The sequence below is a fragment of the Gobio gobio genome (assembly GCF_949357685.1).
Source record: "Gobio gobio genome assembly, chromosome: 24".
Lineage (NCBI taxonomy): Eukaryota > Metazoa > Chordata > Actinopteri > Cypriniformes > Gobionidae > Gobio > Gobio gobio.
In genome coordinates, this window is record NC_137120.1 from 8,115,763 (window position 1) to 8,134,979 (window position 19,217).

Consider the following 19,217-nt stretch of genomic DNA (forward strand, 5'->3'; position numbering starts at 1 on the left):
TTTATTGATGGAGTTTTCACAAGTTTTTCTGATCTTGCAAAAAAATTCTGTATACCACAGTCGAACTTGTTTCGTTTCTTTCAAGTGCGCAACTTTGTTAATTCCCATTGTCCTTCTTTTCCAGATTTGTCTGAACCTTCTTTATATGAGAAGTGCTTAATACAGAAACAGAGGTCTATATCTTTTTTATATAATTTAATTCTTCCTTATGTTTTGCCATCATCCACTCGTTTTAAACATCAATGGGAGGAAGAACTCGGATGTACTTTGGACTGGTGGGAATTAGCTGCTGGCAGTGTTAACTCTTCATCATCCTGTGCCAGATTGAGTTTGATTCAATTGAAGATTTTTCACAGAATTCATTTTACAAACCTCAAATTAAGTAAGCTTTTTTTCAGGTGTGGATGCCATGAGCAATAGATGTTCTCTGGTTGCTGCTGATCATACCCATATGTTTTATTCTTGTTCAAAGCTGGAAGATTTTTGGTATTCCTTTTTTGATACTTTTTCTAAAGTTTTGAATATTTCCCTTGAACCATGCCCTTTAATTGCCATTTTTGGTGTCCCATCGATTTCGAGTAAGAATGCAAAAAGTATGCTAATGTTCTTGCCTTTGTTCAAGTTCAAGTTCAATTTTATTTGTATAGCACATTTCCAACAGCCCCCAGGCTGACCAAAGTGCTTTACAGAAGAGCAAGAATATCACACATACAGAAAAATAAAAATAAATAAACCCCATAAAAATATAAAAACCACCAATAGAAAAGTTTAACATATCACCATAATCAGTACACTAAGGAAAATAAAAAAGCTTTTAGCAGGGACTTGAAAATAGACAAGGAAGGGGCCAGCCTAATCTCTAAAGGCAGGGTTTTCCAAAGTCGTGGCTCTGCCACCGCAAATGCACGCTCACCTCTACACTTTAGTCTAGCGCGTGGAACGACCAACAAAGCCTGATCACAAGAACGGAGGCGTCTGGGTGGAGTATAGGAGTGAAGGAGTTCAGATAAATAGACAGGAGCTTTGTTATGTAGGGATTTATACACGAAGAGTAGAATTTTGAAGTCTATTCTCTGACAAATCGGCAACCAGTGAAGGGATCTAAGAATCGGAGTGATGTGATCATGTTTACGACACTTTGAAAGCAGTCTGGCAGCAGCATTTTGGACAAGCTGAAATCGCGCAATTTGAGATTTAGATATACCGCAATATAGGGAATTGCAATAATCTAAACGCGACGTAACAAACGCATGAACAGCCATTTCGAGTGTTTTTGGGGAGAGAAAGTTTTAAATTTTTGACAGTAGACGAAGCTGATAAAAACTGGATCCAACAACAGAGGAGATATGTCTGTCAAATTTTAAAAGCTGGTCAAAAATAATACCCAAGTTCGTCACCCGTGTCGATCTAAAAGCTGATAAGTGATCGCAGTGGAGTTGTTTTTCTTTACAGGAAGATAGATTTTGAGTGTCATCTGCATAGAAATGAAAGGACACACCATGCTTTCTTAGAATAAGAACTTTTCTTAGAACTTTGCTTCGTTGATAGCTCGCAGACGAAATCTGTTACACTGGAAGTCTTCTAAACCTCCTCCTCCTCTTTCATGGTTAGAAGATTTGTTGTCTTTTCTATATATTGAAAAAATTACGTTTGCACTAAGAGGTTCCACAAATTTTTTTTTATAAAAACTGGGGTCCTCTACTTAATTTTTGTCAAAAGTACGCCACTTATATTTGATGATTCGTAATATATATTTTTTTAATTATTCAATGGAGTTATTTGTTTGTTTTTCGGTTTCATTCAAATTTGTATAACTGTTTTATTATTATTTATTTATTTTATTGATTTATTTTTTTCTTCCTCTTCTGGAAATGTATTTTAAGATTAATTCTCCTCCTTGGGGGTGGGTGGGGTTTTGGGCTCATGGGGTTGTGACTGTTCATGTTTGTGTCCACCCTTAGTAGTTGTTAATAAAAAAAAACAAAAAAAAGGAATGTATAGATTTATTAATATTGTTTTCTTTGCATATTCCAAAAAAAAAAAAAAAACGGGACTGTCCACGTTTCCCGGGGACGTCTGGTCACCCTATCGTTGATCCAAGTGATTGACAGGTGATGCCAGGCGGCATATGACAGGTTGGGTCAAACCATCCTGGTATGGGGGAGACTCTGGGTTTTTAGGATAATGAATTTGAATAGCCTACTGAATATAAAATTAATTTTATGAATTTATACTTATATATTTTCCTGAAATATTTATTAAATAATAATTTTTAAAGGATTTTTGCATGGATGCTACTTTTTAAATATATGTAGGCTATACTTTTAAATCTCACGTACCCCCTGGAGTGCCTTCACGTACCCCCAGGGGTACACATATCCCAATTTGAGAACCACTGGTCTAGAAAACTAGAAAACGTTTCATTTTGCGTCGGTCTTAGTACATGATGTAACGATACACGTACATGTAAATAGGAAAATGTTGGTGTTATTTTGTCACTTATTGAGCAGTAGGCTAGCTGGAGCCATTTACCTCCAGTCTTTGTGCTAAGCTAGGCTAGCGGTGGGTGCGTCAGACAGAGTTATGGGATGCACGGAGATGAGAATGGTATGTATGGACTTATCTAACTCTGGGGGATACAGTAAATAAACTAAAGTCCCAAAAAGTCGGCGTGTTCCTTGAAGTATATAAAAATCGTCGCTTGCCTTTAGATTAGACTGTGCAAATATGATGTTGATCTGAATAAATCTCTATGAGGAGTTCGTTAAATTACAACGTCTGGAAATGGTAAAAACACAGCAACAATTTTGCAGAGAAAATTCTAAATATCTGACTTCCTGTTGGGTTTTTAGATTTAGCTCCCAGTGACTTTTTTGTAGGTATTGGGCTGTTACATGTGTCTACCGAATTTCATACTTGTACGTGAAACATGGCGTGAACGTTGCTTAATTAAAATTTTGTAGGTGGCGATATCGAGCCATTTTGCCACGCCTAATTCTGAAACCCATATCAGACGTAAGTTTTCGCCACTTCTGACGCGTGTTTAGGCCCTCAAAAATGGGATACATTTCGGAAAAGAAGAATAATAGGCAGAGCAATTACAATAGGGTCCTCAGATCATCGTGGGCCCTAATAATATCAGATTTGTCTAGTTTTAAATAAATACAAAAAAACTGAGATAAAAATGTACTTTTAAATAAATGTTCAGTGATATCTACCAAATTCCTTCCTTCATTTTGCAGCAATTTTTTCTATATATAGGGTTGCTATAGTGACGAGTAAATACACTAAATTTCATCATCCTGGCATGTGTGGAAAGTTTTAAACCATGTGTGTTACAAATAACCCTGCGTTAGGTTGTGCCCCGCTCACCCCTATGCTTTGATGGTAATAATAGCTGCACACTGATCCTGTTGGGATCCTCTCAAATCACACGTTCTGTGTATGTTCTTCCTGTAACAAGAGAGAGAGAAATGGACAGTGCTGTTTAGAGTTACAGAAGCCCACAGTACATAACGATTAAACAATCAGACACGATCATCACATCTGTCATCTGTTAGTGAATTAAGATTCTGGTAAATGGGTTGATTTGTCAGTGCAGGTGAAATCAAACACAGTTCTCTGATGTAAAGTCAGAGTTCAGTTCAGAAACTACCAGCCTGATCTACCGGCAATTTGATTTGGCCCTGCAGCTCAGTCTGGAGACCTGTACATTCATTTCTACTGCTTCTGTTACACTTTTGCGGGAACCAATCACAGACTGGCTTATCCACCTGGCACGCTATTGGAGGGATTAACACAATGAAGGATAGAGAAGTGATGGGTCGTTGCCCGTTGATCACGCCTCTTGTGGTCTGATTGGTTGAAGGACTATCCAATTGCATACAGAGTCATTTGAACTATGCTCGTTGATCACGCCTCTTGTGCAGAAGAAAATACAGAGCAGACTCCCCAGACTAATGTTCAATCTTAAATTGAGCTTGGTCTGGTGATAAGTATCTTACCTCTTTAGCCAGTCCTTCATAATCTCCTTTGTCTTTACCTCTGCCTGCTTTAAGAAGCAATCACATATACACACAATTAGAGAACACCAAAAAGTTGTGCCCCGCTCTCCCCTAGTGGCAAAATGAATCTACTATTAAACATATTTCTTACCAACAAAACTTATTTAAACGTCATATGAAATGCATAACAAAAATGAATGTAATACTTAAGCTTTAAACTGAATCACGAGGACCCGCCACCTTGGGTCACATGACTATAAACGATAAAATGACTTCCTTGACCATCACAGGTTCCCTTCGCTCTCAGACTTGTGGTAGGGCCCTTTGGTGAAGAGATTCAGTTGTTCACTTTTGTTTGGAACGCCAGTGTTTCCCACACGTAGACTAATTCGTGGCGGAGCGCCACAGAATCAACACCGGCCGCCACACATTGCGTGTCGTTATTCATTAAACTTTTTTAAATCTCACGCCAAACTGCCAATCCTGCTTTTGATATGAAAGTCTAAGCTTTTAAAATTGAATATGAAATTCAAACGCTAATGTGGCATAACAGTTAAAGCCAAAGGCGTTGAAAAACAAGAGTTGCGACATGCTCTCATCTCCCGGCGGCGCACATGGTCATGTGATTCACGGAGCTTCTAAACAACCCAGCGCTCGGTCAATGCATTTGAATGGCTTAAGCTGATACACACCAGTTTTACTATACAGGTATTTGCAGCAATTTTTTATTACGTCAACCATATTTACAGGATCATTTTATTATGGAGAGTGATGGAGATGCAACATTGTGAACAATAATGTTCATGTTTTTCTTGTATTTAGCCCTCAGGTATTCCTTACTAATTGCTCACACTCATACTCATTGGTGGTCAAATGTGACCATACACCTTCACTACTTTTCAATGAAATAAATGTTCTATATTTTAGTTTAATAATATTTATTGAATATTTTGAGGATATCTTTTGGTACTAAATAGGCCTACTATTTGCGCAATAATTATGGTCCATTAATATTATTTATATTAAAATGAGTGTAGTAATCAAGGTTAAAATAGAGAATTCCAAAAAAATTCCAAAGAGGCATATTAGAGTCATTTTGTGGCTGGAAAAGTAATCTTTTTCATTTGTAAAGCCATGGTTTACCTACTAGGTGCTTGTATGGCTCTTTAATAAATATACACGTATCTAATCCGGTTGCTCAAAAAAGTATTGCAGATCATAACTGCTTACTTATTTTTAGGTTTTGCATTTGAATAAATATTTAGACATGACCAAACACTAGATTTCTTTACCTGTGAAATTTAAAAAAGTTAATAACTTGCATCCTAATATTTTAAATGATACTTATATAAGCAAACACAAGTGAATATTAATGAATGCAAGCTAATATAATTTAACCCAAGAAATAGTGCTAAAAAGACACATTTTTCCTTATATGTACAGTAGGCTATATACATACGAATTGATACTGAATCAAGAACATTTTACTGAAATCGGTATTTGTGCCAATAACCAACACCCCTGCCTGCCCGCCCACCACCACAAGTTGGTTTCTAATCTGTGTGAAACATTGAACGCCCTTAAAAATGGCGCCTCCTTCAAGGGCGTAAAAACGCTGTTTGGAATTCGCCCATAGAATGTTGCTATCTGACCTCGGAATGTCGCGACTGACCAATCAGAATCAAGTATTCCAGAGGGCCAAGTAATAATTTAGCATAAAACACAAGTTGTTTTCCTCTCACTATAGTATCTGTAGGTGATACTTGCCATTTAACTTGCCATAGTAAATCACACCAGCAGCCGCAGCTGCAAACACCAGCAAAACAGCAACAACTATTCCTGCTACAGCTCCTGCAGACAGACCTGAACCTGGAACAGATGAAGACAGACAGACATTAGAGTGAGAGAATGTGACAGCATGTTTACATCATATCCATTGCATATATTCTCGATAATGGACGATATATGTCCAAACTGGAGATATGAAAGGCTTATTCCTCTATTCTAATATGAAATAGCCCCTAAACAGTTTATGAAATTTGGGTATATTACCAAATAATTTTTCCAAAGGAGAATTAGAGATTAACTTCCCGTGTTTATAACAAAACTGTCTGTGCTTCAAATCTATGCATGGATGATCTAGTAACACATCGACATTTCTCATTTAGGATTATTTTATGACCTTCAGTATTTTTCATACTTTGGACTACCTTGTTTGTGGATGGTTATTTTTCCTTTTGTGGACTATATTTTTACTTTGGGACCTGAGCAACTACCAGGATTGCATTTTTTTCCATTAATTTTTCACTTTGCATTGCCATTCATGTACTTGAGTTTCATTCAACGCTGGAGTTTCAGGTTATCTAGTTCATAACCATTGTATGCCAATTGTCTTATTCAGTATTTTACTTTGTGCACTAACTATGGTGCATGCTGAAAGTTGCAGAACTTTATTGAGGGTTGAAATATTATGTATTGTGTGTGCATAGGGTACATATTTCCATATTTTTGTGGTGCTCCTTTTCTAATAATAACTTGTTGAAAACATTTGGATGTTTACCCTTCTTTAATTTTACAACAGTAGGTGAACTATAAAGTAAAGTTCCCTTTAAGAACAGCACATATAAACTGCAATACATGTTATTATTAATACATTTAAATAAAGAAGAGGAGAAAACATACTCAAGTTAGAAGCACGCTTCTCCATTTGAGGTTCTGCTTTGGTTTCTTGATCAGACAGAGAAGCTGGAAAACACAAACCATTGAAAATGAAGAAATACGAAAGAACACAAGAATGGATGTTCTTTTGATTAAAGATTACAAAGACACATGAATGTATGATCACAGGATTTTGTAAACACAAACTTTTGGATGTGATTAATCACAATTAATCGTTTGACAGCCCTACTATATTCCTATTAGTATAGAAAAAATATTTATTCATTTTCTAATTTTCATGGTAAATAACACATTTTATTTTTTGATATACAAAGCAAACATGCAAAGATAGCTTAGCACAAAGACTGGAGGTAAACGGCTCCAGATAGCTACTGCTCTCAGCGCCTGAAAATAGGCTAACTTCCGTCAACATAACCATCGTGACAACCTGCTTGCACAGAGTGTGTGCTTGGGACTATTTTCATGCGCTGTGTAATATCAATGCGCCGCTGCACTCATGGTACGGCACAAAGTTCCTTTATTACTACGCAGGAATGAGAGAATAGTTCCTAGCCATATCGATCTAGAAAATCGCAACTTTTCATTTTCCGTCGGTCTTAGTACACGATGTGACTATACACATCACAACATGTAAATGGGAAAATGTTGCTGTTATTTTGTGACTTATTGAGCAGTACGCTAGCTGGAGCCATTTACCTCCAGTGTTTGTGCTAAGCTAGGCTAGCGGTGGGTGCCTCAGACAGAGTTATGGCACACACAGAGATGAGAATGGTGTGTGTGGACTTCTCTAACTCTGGGGGATACAGTGAATAAGATAAAGTCCCAAAAAGTCGGCGTGTTCCTTTAAAATGTACAAAATTGTCACTGACATTTGTATACATGACAGATAAACTTGAAACTGAAATTGAACAGTGACTCACCAGTGATGATCACACTGAATATTTTTATGGTGTCATCATGAGTGCTGCTGATTTTTTGGGTAATTTTTGTGCTGTCACACTTGCGGTTTCTGTTCAAGCTTTGCCTTTTGCCTGAACTTTCGCTTCTGATGAGCTCTGCTTCATAACGTCCAGCGTGTTCAGATCTGATGTCTGTGATGGTCAGAGATCCGCTCTCATAGTCCACCTTCAGTCTGTCTCTGAATCTCCCGCCTTCTCCATCATATAAACAGCTCGTATTGGGATGTCCGTTGATCAGAGCTATTCGAGTGTTGTTAAAATACCACAGTATCTTGTCATGTTGTTGTTTGGTAACACCAGTGTTTAGAGTGACTGAATCTCCCTCCATCACTGGCACTGTCACCACATCACCAAACACGCCTGAAGACACAAATAAACAGTTACGTGTGTGTGTGTGTGTGTGTGTGTGTGTGTGTGTACACTACATACGAATATAAAACCTAAATCAGCTACAATGTGTAGACCAGCTAACCATCCCCATGAGGAAAACAGATCAATAAACATAAATAATATTTAATTAATAGGCCTATATAAAACTGCAAAAGGTTAGAATTGGCATAGGGTTCGGATTATGGGATAGAACATATCAAAACAGCTTGTAAAGTACATTTCTTACTTAAATTTTCATCTGTTTTTGTGTTAATTTAAAATAAGACAAATCTGATATGATTGTAGTCTTATATCTGTTATTTAACAGTTGAGATGTTCTTTAATGCTGATCTAACAGCAGAAGACACGAGTCGTGGTTTAAATCCCAGTTGAACAGGTGGGGCATGTTGTCACACTGCGTTAGAATGAACCCCTATTAGAAATATGATATTATATTCTATACTTTTATGAATTCTATTGAGAAGCCATGAGAAAAAGGTGAATAATGACTGAGAGTCAATGTTGAGAAATGATTAATTATTATTGTTTTTAATTATGCTGTATAGTAATTATTTAGTGATGTGTTTGTTGTAAAAAAATGCTATTATTGTATTTTAAAAAGTGAATAATTGTATTGTATTGACAAAATATTTTAGCTTCTCTTGAATATTTTTGGATTATATCAGAGAACATTTTAATCTGTCACATGCTCATGTTAGAATGTAGGCTAACTTACCCCACCTATAGGGCATGTTGTCACATTGCACTTATATAAAAACTCAGTAAAATACAAATGCAATATGAAACATTCTAAATGTGCTGAATATGGCGACCTGAAGGCGGCTCGAGATCATCAGAGTGTTTGTGCCTGTGCTTGGACTGTCTGATGCTGCCCATATGTACATAAACACCACTGTCCCTCGCAAACTCCTAAATAAAACACTCCCCAGACATGCTAAAAGCTCCTGAACCGGTCATACTGCGCCTTCTCCGGGCGGGATTCGAACTGGGGTCTCCACTAACATGAACGGAAATTGCCCTTTTCGCCTATTGGCCAGCCGCCCTGCCATAACCAATGATGATTAACAATTAAATGAGAGATTTAGTGTAACAAACATTTTTTGTTTTCACAGCGCCACCGTTCGCCATTTCCTATAGTGCAGAACAGGAAGAACTATAAAATAAATGCCGCCCAAAAAACAAGGAAATAGCTAGCTACCAAATTATTTAAAACCGTGACATATACAAAATCAAATAGTCTAAATATCTTACCATCAACGAGTAAAACAAACAAAGTGAGTTCAAAACAGCGTCCCATCATTTCATCTGCGGTGTCTGTAAGAGTAGGTCGTGTGTTGTTCCGTTGCAGTGGCTGTAATTATGTAGCCTAATTCTTCCGGATATTCAGTGTAAATATAAATTTATGATAATAAATATAAATAAATATCCAAATAAAATGACAATAATTGTTATATCTTAGATCAAATTCAAATATAGGCCTACTGCATATTGTTTGCAGATGCCGTCAGTGAAAGTGAAAGCAAATTCCGGTCTGAACCGGATTTATGGGCAGGTTGCCAGGGTTTTCAAAAAAATACCCCGCTCAATTGCTACTCAAAACTAGCCCAATCTCGTCTCGGGGCGGGGGTAGGGTCCCCTGCTACAATTCGCATTCCCGTGGATAATATCACATTATTGGGGTCGCTTCATGCCACGGATATGAAAAACAACTCGCGGCAAAAACAACCCCAGTTAGTAGCCCAATTCAGCGGGAAAACCACGAATATGGCAACATTGTGAAACATAATTTTCTGTACAATATATCTTAAGACATAAAAACGAAGTCTCTCTGAAATATATCTTAAGACATAATAACGAAGTCTCTCTGAAAAAAAAAAAAAAAAAAAATCTACACATTTATTCAGACTCACAAAAGGCTAGGCCTATTGTTTTTCCAGAACATTAATACTGAATGCTTGCATGAGACTTTCATAGTGAAACTGCTGTAGCTTTAGGTATTTATTATAAAACTGTACTAATCTGAATACAATACTACCCTTGCATTCCGACTCACTCCACAGTCCACACAAAATCAAAACAATCAAATAAGTCGCAGGCAGGATTACCCTTCATGCATTCATAAACTCTTACGTTTATGGACCTTTCTTTTTGAACATTAAACACAACACAATGCAATGTATATAATTCAAAATACAGGTAAAACCAATCAATAAGGAAAATGACTTCACATTAACACAGTATATTCTGCCCTATTTTTATAGAGTAAAAATGTTTATAACATACATATTGTACAGCACATTTCCATATGCTGAAGATTGTTTTCCACCTGTAAGAAGGGTAAGTATTAAAAGCCACAGAGAATGTACTGTGAAATATATGTGGTTAGACCTTTAGTGCACTTTCAGTGAAGAGTGGTCAGATTCTATTGGGGGAGGATGCACACACACACACACACACACACACACACACACACACACACACACACACACACACACACACACACACACACTAGATTAGATCTCACTTCTGTGTGTCGATGCAGTCTGTTTTCAGACACATCAAGCGTTCTCATCTTATAGTGCTCAAAGAAAATGGTTCATGTTGTAATTTTGATCTGCTTGTGTTTGTGCAAACTGGCTGGTAAGTAATACATGTGTTTTATATGTTTGTATACTGATTTTTAGTTTTTATACAGAGTAATACGATGGAGATACATTTGCTAATACTGATCAATTATGGCTTGGATTCAGGACTATCATCACAAAATAACTTTAGGGACAGATTCAGATTCCCTCAAGATTTTTTCCCCTTTTATGTTCATTCATTTGTTCTTATGTAGCTTCTTTCCTGTCTGTGCTGCTGTCTTGTGTGTTCTTCATTTCTATTTTACATTGTACTGATCCTAGTAAAGTAAACCAACATAAAGTTATTTTGGACCGTTAATCTGTGACAAACTCTGTTCTTCAGGTGTGTTTGCTGATACAGACGGACTGAAGTCAGTGATGGAGGGAGATTCAGTCACTCTAAACTCTAATGTTACTGAAATGATGGATGATGATCTGATTATGTGGAAGTTTGGAACTGAAAACACTTTAATAGCTCAAATCGATGTACTGTCCGACAGCATGACTGTATATGATGATGTTCCTGATGGGAGATTCAGAGACAGACTGAAGCTGGACGATCAAACTGGATCTCTGACCATCACAAACATCACAACTGAACATGAGGGACATTATGAACTAAAGGCCAACAGTGTGAGAAAGAGTTTCAATCTCACTGTCTATGGTGAGGTATATAGGCTATATGTATATCCTAAATCCTATAAATCTTGAGATACACATTTATTATTTTATACTTTCATTTTCAGATCATTGAATGCTTTCCTTTTTTATTTAATATGATTTATTCTAATTTTCTCAGCTCGTCTGCCCATTCCTGTCATCAGCAGTAACTCTTCACAATGTTCTTCATCATCATCATCAAATTGTTCACTGGTGTGTTCAGTGTTGAATGTGAGTCATGTGACTCTCTCCTGGTACAAAGGAAGCAGTTTATTGTCCAGCATCAGTGTGTCTGATCTCAGCATCAGTCTCTCTCTACCTCTGGAGGTGGAATATCAGGATAAAAACACCTACAGCTGTGTGCTCAACAATCCCATCAGCAACCAGACCAGACATCCCAACATCACTCAACTCTGCCACACATGTGCAGGTACGGTAGCGACAATATATGTGTTTATTTACCTGATTGTATTTTGTTGTAGATCAGACTGATGCATTCACTTCTTTCTTTATCATTACAGCACAGTCTTCTCCTCATCCTCCAGTCTCTCTGATAGAGCTGATCTCTGCTGCCGCTGCTGGATCTCTGCTGATTGTTGCTGCAATCGGGATATTTTGTATGTGCCGGAAATGTAGAAAAACGTATCAAGAAGGTAAGTGGTTGGCAATTATCTATAAAATGAGACTGGGCAGCGTCGTCAAAAAGTCCCCAGGCCTTTACACAGCTTTCAAAGACAGACAGGAAGTCAGGGAAGGTCTCGCTGTTTAAGTTTCATTACAAGCTGTTCACACATTGACAATAAAAAATAAAAACTTCCCTTTGAGACTTTGATATATAAAAGTTAATCGTGATATAAGAGTATCCTGTACATTTCGGAGCTGAAAACTTCCTTGTTAGTCAAAGAAAAGCTTTTATTGACACCAGGCCCAGAAAACGAGAGATCTCAGAATATGTCGACCATTGACGTAGTAGAATGCAGAAGCACCGCCTCAAGCCCGCCCACCGACTCATGGAGCTAAACGGGTCGAGCCATAAACATGCCGGTTCCAGCTCACGTGCGTAAGACATTGTGCGTTTGTTCGCTTCATTTCACCGCAGAATCGATTGTAAACAAGATACAGGTCGAGACTGGATTTGCAGACATATTGAGATTAAAACACAATGCTGTGCCTTCTATATTGGATCTGACAGGAACGGTGCAACACACTTGTAAGTAAAACATGTTTTTTATGTGTTAGTATTTCATTGTTACAGATCGTTTGATATCTATTGATTACACACCTTAGCACGCAGTCACAGGCTGGAGAAGGTGTTATTGGTTCATTCGTGATCAGACTCGGACTTGTAACGCCAGTGCTCGCAAAGCCCAACGTCCCGGGGCTATGTGCTTTTCAGACGGGCTATCAAAACGTATCACCGGCCTGGTGACGGGCAATCTTAAAGGTCTTGTTCTTCGTGATCCCATTTTTCAAACTATAGTTAGTGTGTAATGTTGCTGTTAGAGCATAAATAATACCTGTAAAATTATAAAGCTCAAAGTTCAATGCCAAGCGAGATATTTTATTTAACAGAAGTTCCCTTTCAAAGCCTACAGCGAACGGCCAGTTTGGACAACATCCTGGTATTTCCTGCTTTAATTACGTCAGTAGAACAGTTTGTTGACTAACCTCCGCCCACAAGAATACGCCAAAAAGGGGGCGTGGTCTTGTTGCTCCCTCGTGGAGAAGAGGAAGTGTTGCGTTCGGTTCGGTTCGGTTGCGTTTGTCGCCATCAGACGCTGTTATTTTCATCCCGGAGTCAAATCACCTTTGTTTGGCCTTCAGGGGCTGTAGTTTGAGCGCGTTCATCGCCCCGTTATGGTAAGAGGCGTGACCTTCTCGGGCAACGTGTGCTAAGCTGCTGTCGAATCACAACACGGGAACCGCTGGCACAATCAGAACTCGTTACGTGTTTCTGAAGGAGGGACTTCATAGAACGAGGAAATTCTCAGGCCGTTTTGAGGACAGTGAAAACAGCAGTATACAGATAAGTAAATTGTGTGAAAAATACTGTGTTTTTTTACACGCGAAACATGAACACGTTATATTGCACACTGTAAACACAATCAAAGCTTCAAAAAAACACGAAAAACGGGACCTTTAAAGGGTAACTTCAGTGATTTAGCATTAAGCTTTGTATTTAAACTGGGTCATTTATGCAGTAGAAATATGAAATAATTTTTGAATTTGGTGCCTTCTAGACTGAGAAAATACAGAAAATGTATTTGTGTCTCATGTGGATGAAAGACAACAACTCCCAGAATGCACTTGCTTCGCTGCCCTACGAGACCACTCCGTACACCGTCGTTTTGATCTTCATAGTAATACAATCATTTCGTTCAGTTTGAGAATAAACACTACAATAAAAACTGAACGTGTCTTTTCAATAAAGTGTGAGTGAGCCAAACGAAAGTCACGGCACAGGCAGCAGTGTCAGATTTCATTCATCACGAGAGAAGAGCTGAGGTAACGTTAAGCGCCAGTCTGGCACGTTTTCTGATCGCATAAGGAAGCTAAACTATCACAGGAATTCATTGAAAAGTTGAAACACTCACTTTACTCTGCACCACGCTCCGTTATTATGATTGTCTGTGCAGCCGTCTGTGTCTTACATTCTGTGCGTGAGATCTCTCCCCAATGGGTAGGTTGATAACATGCGGAACAGCGCCATCTAGTGGCTGTAGTCTTTAGCCTTTGGCCAAAAAATCTTGAGAGAATTATGCATTTTATTTCTGGAAAAATTCCTCCGATGACGCAAATATCGTCATTTTGCGTCATCGGAGGAATTTTTCCAGAAATAAAATGCATAATTCTTTCGTCTCAGGGGGATATGAGGGGGGAAAGTACCATAATTTGAATATACTACCAGGTTTCTACTGATACAAAGCCTAATGCTAAATCACTGAAGTAGGGCTGCTCGATTATGGAAAAAATCATAATCACGATTATTTTGGTCAATATTGAAATCACGATTATGTAACACGATTATTTCACATGACTTCGGGAATGTGTTGCATTTATTAAAAAGACACCTTTCAACAATTCAATTGAAATTTGTAACATTTGTTGTACTTTTTGAACTATTAAAATAAATAATATAACATATATTCAAATCAAAGTATAAAAGTAAAAATGATAACCACAAATAAATAAGATCAACAATATGGTTCGGCTAGATATGCATTTCAGGTTTTTCAGGTACGTCTAACATTAGTTTTCAGGTACAGAATGTATCAAATGTAAAATAACATTGCATATTTGTGTGCATAAATTAAAGATTAATCCTATTAAACTTACAAAAGCTATTCAATCAAGTGCAGTGAGTGATGTCCTTGTCTTTTGTTGTTTGACATTAAACAGACAGCAGTAAAGGCTACTGCCCCTTTAAGACCTAATGCATGGATATGCGTCGTCTTTCTCGACTGTATAAAGTTTACTTAAGGCATATACAGACTATGTCTGCTAGGATACTCATCAAGATGGACGTTGACATACGTTTTGTGTGAGTTTGTCCGTTCAAGAGCAAGACTTGAAAGAGAACTCAATATTTGCGCGCTGTGAGACGTGTGCGCGCTCTCGGATGAGTGCACAGAGACACATTTTCTCACAGCGCGCGCTACTTCTCATTCGCGTCTTCTGGCACTACACCCGGGTGATGACGGCGAAAATGACTGGTCACATTCGAAAATATGGCAGCACGCGCATGCATTGAACAAAGTTTACAGAGAGAGAATTATTTGAAAAATATGAAGGAAAAAAAGGACGTTTACACAGCACCCCTGCTCTCGTCAGTTTTTGTTTCTTTATTAGATTGTCATAGGTCTCTCTGTGTTTAATTCTCTAGTGGTTAAACAAATTCGTGGTGTTCCCTTGCGTTGCAGCCACTACCATGTAGCAAATCTTGCACGTAGCATGTTTCTGCTCGTCATCTGATTCCTCGAAGCCAAACTGTTCCCAGACAACGGAGTTGGTTTTGCCTTTTTTGCTCACCAAACGCTGCTGTAACTGCCCTCCTTCTGCCGTCTTTACTCGCGCCGAGTTTTTAAATTCCAGCGGATGATATGCACACGAGACTCAAGAGACTCACGACCTGAGAGAGTTTGTGGCTTCGGGAGGGGCGGATGTGCGCGTGCGCATGCACGTTTCATTCAGAACGCAAGACAAACTAAGAGTGTTCTTGCAAAACTGAACATGGCAAAATAATCTTTTTTTCTCGATTGTACTATTTTGGTGATCGTTGGGAGCCAAAATCGAAATCGAAATTCAATTAATTGCACAGCCCTACACTGAAGTGACCCTTTAAATAGTGAAATAACATTCCTTTCTTGTGTGCGCGCGCGTGTGTGTGTACGGTTCGCGGTTATATTCACTGATCGGGCCGACCAAGTAATACAAAAATAGCATTCCAATCAATCGTGGGTGGATGAGAGATAAATCATTGTGTTTGCTTGATAAAGATATTTTTTTTTAGCCCTGTGAACGTTTCTCCAGACGCTTTCAAAACAATTTCCACATGTACTGAGGGGAGCTGAAGCTCATTAAATATGCAAATCTTATCCAATCCTAGCTGTGGGTGTTTACTTCCAAGTCTTCAGTGCGGCACGCCCATCAAAACCGAGCGTTTTTCAGAGAGCCTCAAATCAAAGGCAGAAAATAGCCTATTACTAATTCATTATGATGTTTTTGAATGTAAAAACCACGCGAACGTCATACGTTGACCTCAGACAACCGTATAATTTTTAAAAAAAAATCCAGTTCATGACCCCTTTAATAGGCCTACATGAAAATCCTTACATATAGCCCCTTTAATGCTTTAACTTTGAAAGCCCTAATAATAACACATATGTTGTGAAAAAACAGATCTAGTTAAGATTAAATTGCTGTTGTTTTTTAATGCATCTTTTATTATTGTTGAAACAGATCAGACTCTTGAAAAAGAGATCACTTACGCTGAGCCAACATTCACCAGAAGAAACGCACATATAATGGTAAGATCATTTATTCATAAGTTATGTTCATCTCTGTATCAATTTAGCAGTCAGTCAAATGTATGTATGCTACAAAGAAAAAACAATAGCACCATATCAAATATATAAAAGCCATAAGATCATCATTCAATGCAATAATCACTGACACATATGATATCCCATGATACGCAAGACACTATAGCAACTACAGATTTCCTTCATGTTCAGCATGAGCCGCTGATTTCCTGTGTCAGCTGATCTTAATGATTTCATTCTCAGAAAAGAGAATATTCATAGTATGTACCTTTTAGGAGTAGATAAGGTACAAAGTTGTCATTTTAAGCCTTTAATGCCCCAGACACAAGATGTTACATCTCTAAATGTTAGTACTTTTTTCTGACAGTGGTACGTACTGTCCTGGGCTGCATTTCCCAAAAGCATTATTAGCGAGATTGTAGAGACCATTTACAATTGGCCAGTGCTGAACCTGATCACTGTTACAAGAAAAAAAGCATATCTGAACTGAACACTGAATCACATATACATTATATTGCCGAAAGTATTGGGACACCCCTCCAAATAATTGAAATTCAGGTGTTTCAATCACTTCCATGGCCATAAAATCAAGCACTTGGCATGCAGACACTTCTACAAACTTAAACATTTGTGAAAGAATGGGTCGCTCTCAGAGGCTCAGTGAACTCAAGCGTGGTACCGTGATAGGTTGACACCTTTGCAATAAGTCCGTTCGTGAAATGTTGCTCAACTGTTTGTGGTATTATAACAAAGTGGAACAATTGAGAACAACAGTAACTCAGCCACTAAGTGGTAAGCCACGTAAAACACAGAGCGGGGTCAGCACATGCTGAGGGTCACAGTGCACAGAAGTCGTCAACTTTCTTTAGAGTCAATAGCTACAGACCTCCAAATTTCATGTAGCCTTCAGATGAGCTCAAGAACAGTGTGTAGAGCTTCATGGGATGGGTTTCCATGGCCGAGCAGCTCATCCAAGCCTTACATCACCAAGAGGAATGCAAAGTGTGGGATGCAGTGGGGTAAAGCACGCCGCCACTGGACTCTAGAGCAGTGGAGACGTGTTCTCTGGAGTGACCAATCACGCTTCTCTGTCTGGCAATCCGATGGACGAGTCTGGGTTTGACGGTTGCCAGGAGAACGGCACTTGCCTGACTGCATTGTGCCAAGTGTAAAGTTTGGTGGAGGGGGATTATGGTGTGGGGGTTGTTTTTCAGGGGTTGGGCTTGGCCCCTTAGTGCCAGTGAAAGGAACTCTTAATGCTTCAGCATACCAAGACAGTTTGGGGATGGCCTAGCCTGACATCGTCATACTCAAGATTCTAGTCAGAATATGAGTCTGATGCTGCTCCATAGGGCTATGATTATGAGGCGTGTTTCAACCGAACCAGGAAAGACCTCAATTGGATAGACCTACAACCAATCAAAGCAACGGAGGGACGCATAACGTTAGTTGTCAACACAACTCAACTGCACGTACACTGGAAGAAGTAGAATAAGAAAATGAGTGTCGAAAACGGCTGGCATCCAGGCTAGGGACGGCCCCTTCCTGTTCCAACTTAACTGCGCACCAGTGCACATAGCGTCGGTCCATAAAGACATGGATGAGTGAGTTTGGTGTGGAGGAACTTGACTGGCCTGCTCAGAGTCCTGACCTCAACCCGATAGAACAGCTTTGGGATGAATTAGAGCGGAGACTGAGAGCCAGGCCTTCTCGTCCAACATCAATGCCTGACCTCACAAATGCGCTTCTAGAACAATGGTCAAAAATTCCCATAAACACACTCCTAAACCTTGTGGAAAGCCTTCCCAGTAGAGTTTAAGTTGTTATAGCTGCAAAGGGTGGGCCAGCTCCATATTAAACCCTACGGATTAAGAATGGGATGTCATTAAAGTTCATGTACATGTAAAGGCAGTCGCCCCAAAACTTTTGGCAATATTGTGTATATCATGAGTAAGTTTTTAATGTATTTATTATTATTGTATTTTTTACAGAATGTTAAAGAGGAAGAGCAAGTAGAGTATGCACCGATCGCCATGAGTACCAGACACGGAACATCCTGCGACAACCTTTACAACTCCTGCTGACAAGAAGTTCTTTAAAACTTTTTAGAGTTTTGGGATTGTTGACAATCACTACATGTAGCACCTATAGCCTCGTTCACACCAGCAGCAGCACGTGACTAAAGCGCCTACTAGCTCTCAACAAACAGACCTGTATGCGGAATTTACGGATCCGTTTTGAGGACGTTGAAATATTTCACTATATAACTTTTGCACCTAGAATGTACGTTAGTCAGACACTGAACAGAGATGGAACTATCTAGAGCGCACATGTCGACCATCTGTGTTCACCAAGCGGAAACCTCCCGCAGTTTCTCTTGAAGCCAATACGGAAGTGACATATACTGGTACTTTTCGCTTACTCTTTTATAAGTACTGTGAATTCAGACATCTTTCTTTTGTCACATACTGTGTATCGCCTGCTATATAGTAGTAGTAGGGAAGTATGCGATTTCGGACGCAGCTGATTTTTTTATAACAGTAAAAACTCTTTTAATGTAGCCTGATCTTAATGTTGATATTTTGTCATGTTTATCAAAATAAAACTGGTAAAAGACACTTTATTGGTATTCAATTAGTATATGTTGAACTTTCTTCTTGTACATACAAGTGCTATATTAAACAGTACACAAAGTACCGAATAAAAACTGTCATGAAAATGTATTGGACAAGCAGGCTTTTGCACCTAATCAACTTCATCTAATGTGGCCTACGCAAAACACCTCTAGAGGAAGCGGAAAGTGTCTCTAGAGGAAACTTCTAGTCTCTGTTTTCAATTCCTCCCCGAATGAAAGCAGCA

At 38.7% G+C, this 19,217-nt stretch overlaps 2 protein-coding genes across 4 annotated transcripts; one reads left to right on the forward strand and one right to left on the reverse strand.

Annotated features, from left to right (window-relative positions):
* Window positions 1–1,775: 1,775 nt before the first annotated feature.
* LOC307120309 (uncharacterized protein) lies at window positions 1,776–9,570 on the reverse strand. 3 transcript variants are annotated; one of them, XM_079807293.1, is made up of 6 exons: window positions 9,284–9,570; window positions 7,604–8,002; window positions 6,687–6,749; window positions 5,768–5,873; window positions 4,005–4,048; window positions 1,776–3,453 (listed from the first exon to the last, which is right to left on the reverse strand). In XM_079807293.1, the coding sequence occupies exons 1-5, from the start codon at window positions 9,330–9,332 to the stop codon at window positions 4,039–4,041; spliced, it is 627 nt and encodes a 208-aa protein (XP_079663419.1). In that variant the 5' UTR covers window positions 9,333–9,570; the 3' UTR covers window positions 1,776–3,453; window positions 4,005–4,038. The 3 variants fall into 3 exon arrangements, with proteins under 3 accessions (XP_079663419.1, XP_079663417.1, XP_079663418.1); XM_079807291.1 differs by having other exon boundaries at window positions 4,005–4,051; window positions 5,772–5,873; window positions 9,284–9,565; XM_079807292.1 differs by having other exon boundaries at window positions 4,005–4,044; window positions 9,284–9,565.
* Window positions 9,571–10,572: 1,002 nt separating this feature from the next.
* Window positions 10,573–18,968, forward strand: LOC307120286 (SLAM family member 9-like). Its single transcript, XM_079807251.1, has 6 exons — window positions 10,573–10,672; window positions 11,000–11,320; window positions 11,456–11,746; window positions 11,838–11,969; window positions 16,276–16,343; window positions 18,350–18,968. The coding sequence occupies exons 1-6, from the start codon at window positions 10,624–10,626 to the stop codon at window positions 18,440–18,442; spliced, it is 954 nt and encodes a 317-aa protein (XP_079663377.1). The 5' UTR covers window positions 10,573–10,623; the 3' UTR covers window positions 18,443–18,968.
* Window positions 18,969–19,217: the final 249 nt, after the last annotated feature.

Bases quoted from the DNA above. Each gene is read 5' to 3' on its own strand.
- LOC307120309 (XM_079807291.1), bottom strand. From the start codon at position 9,332: ATGATGGGACGCTGTTTTGAACTCACTTTGTTTGTTTTACTCGTTGAT. The intron at 8,003-9,283 runs GTAAGATATTTA...TTGTGTCTTCAG, and splicing joins GTTTGTTTTACTCGTTGATG to GCGTGTTTGGTGATGTGGTG. The intron at 5,874-6,686 runs GTATGTTTTCTC...CATCTGTTCCAG, and splicing joins GAAGCGTGCTTCTAACTTGA to GTTCAGGTCTGTCTGCAGGA.
- LOC307120286 (XM_079807251.1), top strand. From the start codon at position 10,624: ATGGTTCATGTTGTAATTTTGATCTGCTTGTGTTTGTGCAAACTGGCT. The intron at 10,673-10,999 runs GTAAGTAATACA...TCTGTTCTTCAG, and splicing joins GTGTTTGTGCAAACTGGCTG to GTGTGTTTGCTGATACAGAC. The intron at 11,747-11,837 runs GTACGGTAGCGA...TTATCATTACAG, and splicing joins ACTCTGCCACACATGTGCAG to CACAGTCTTCTCCTCATCCT.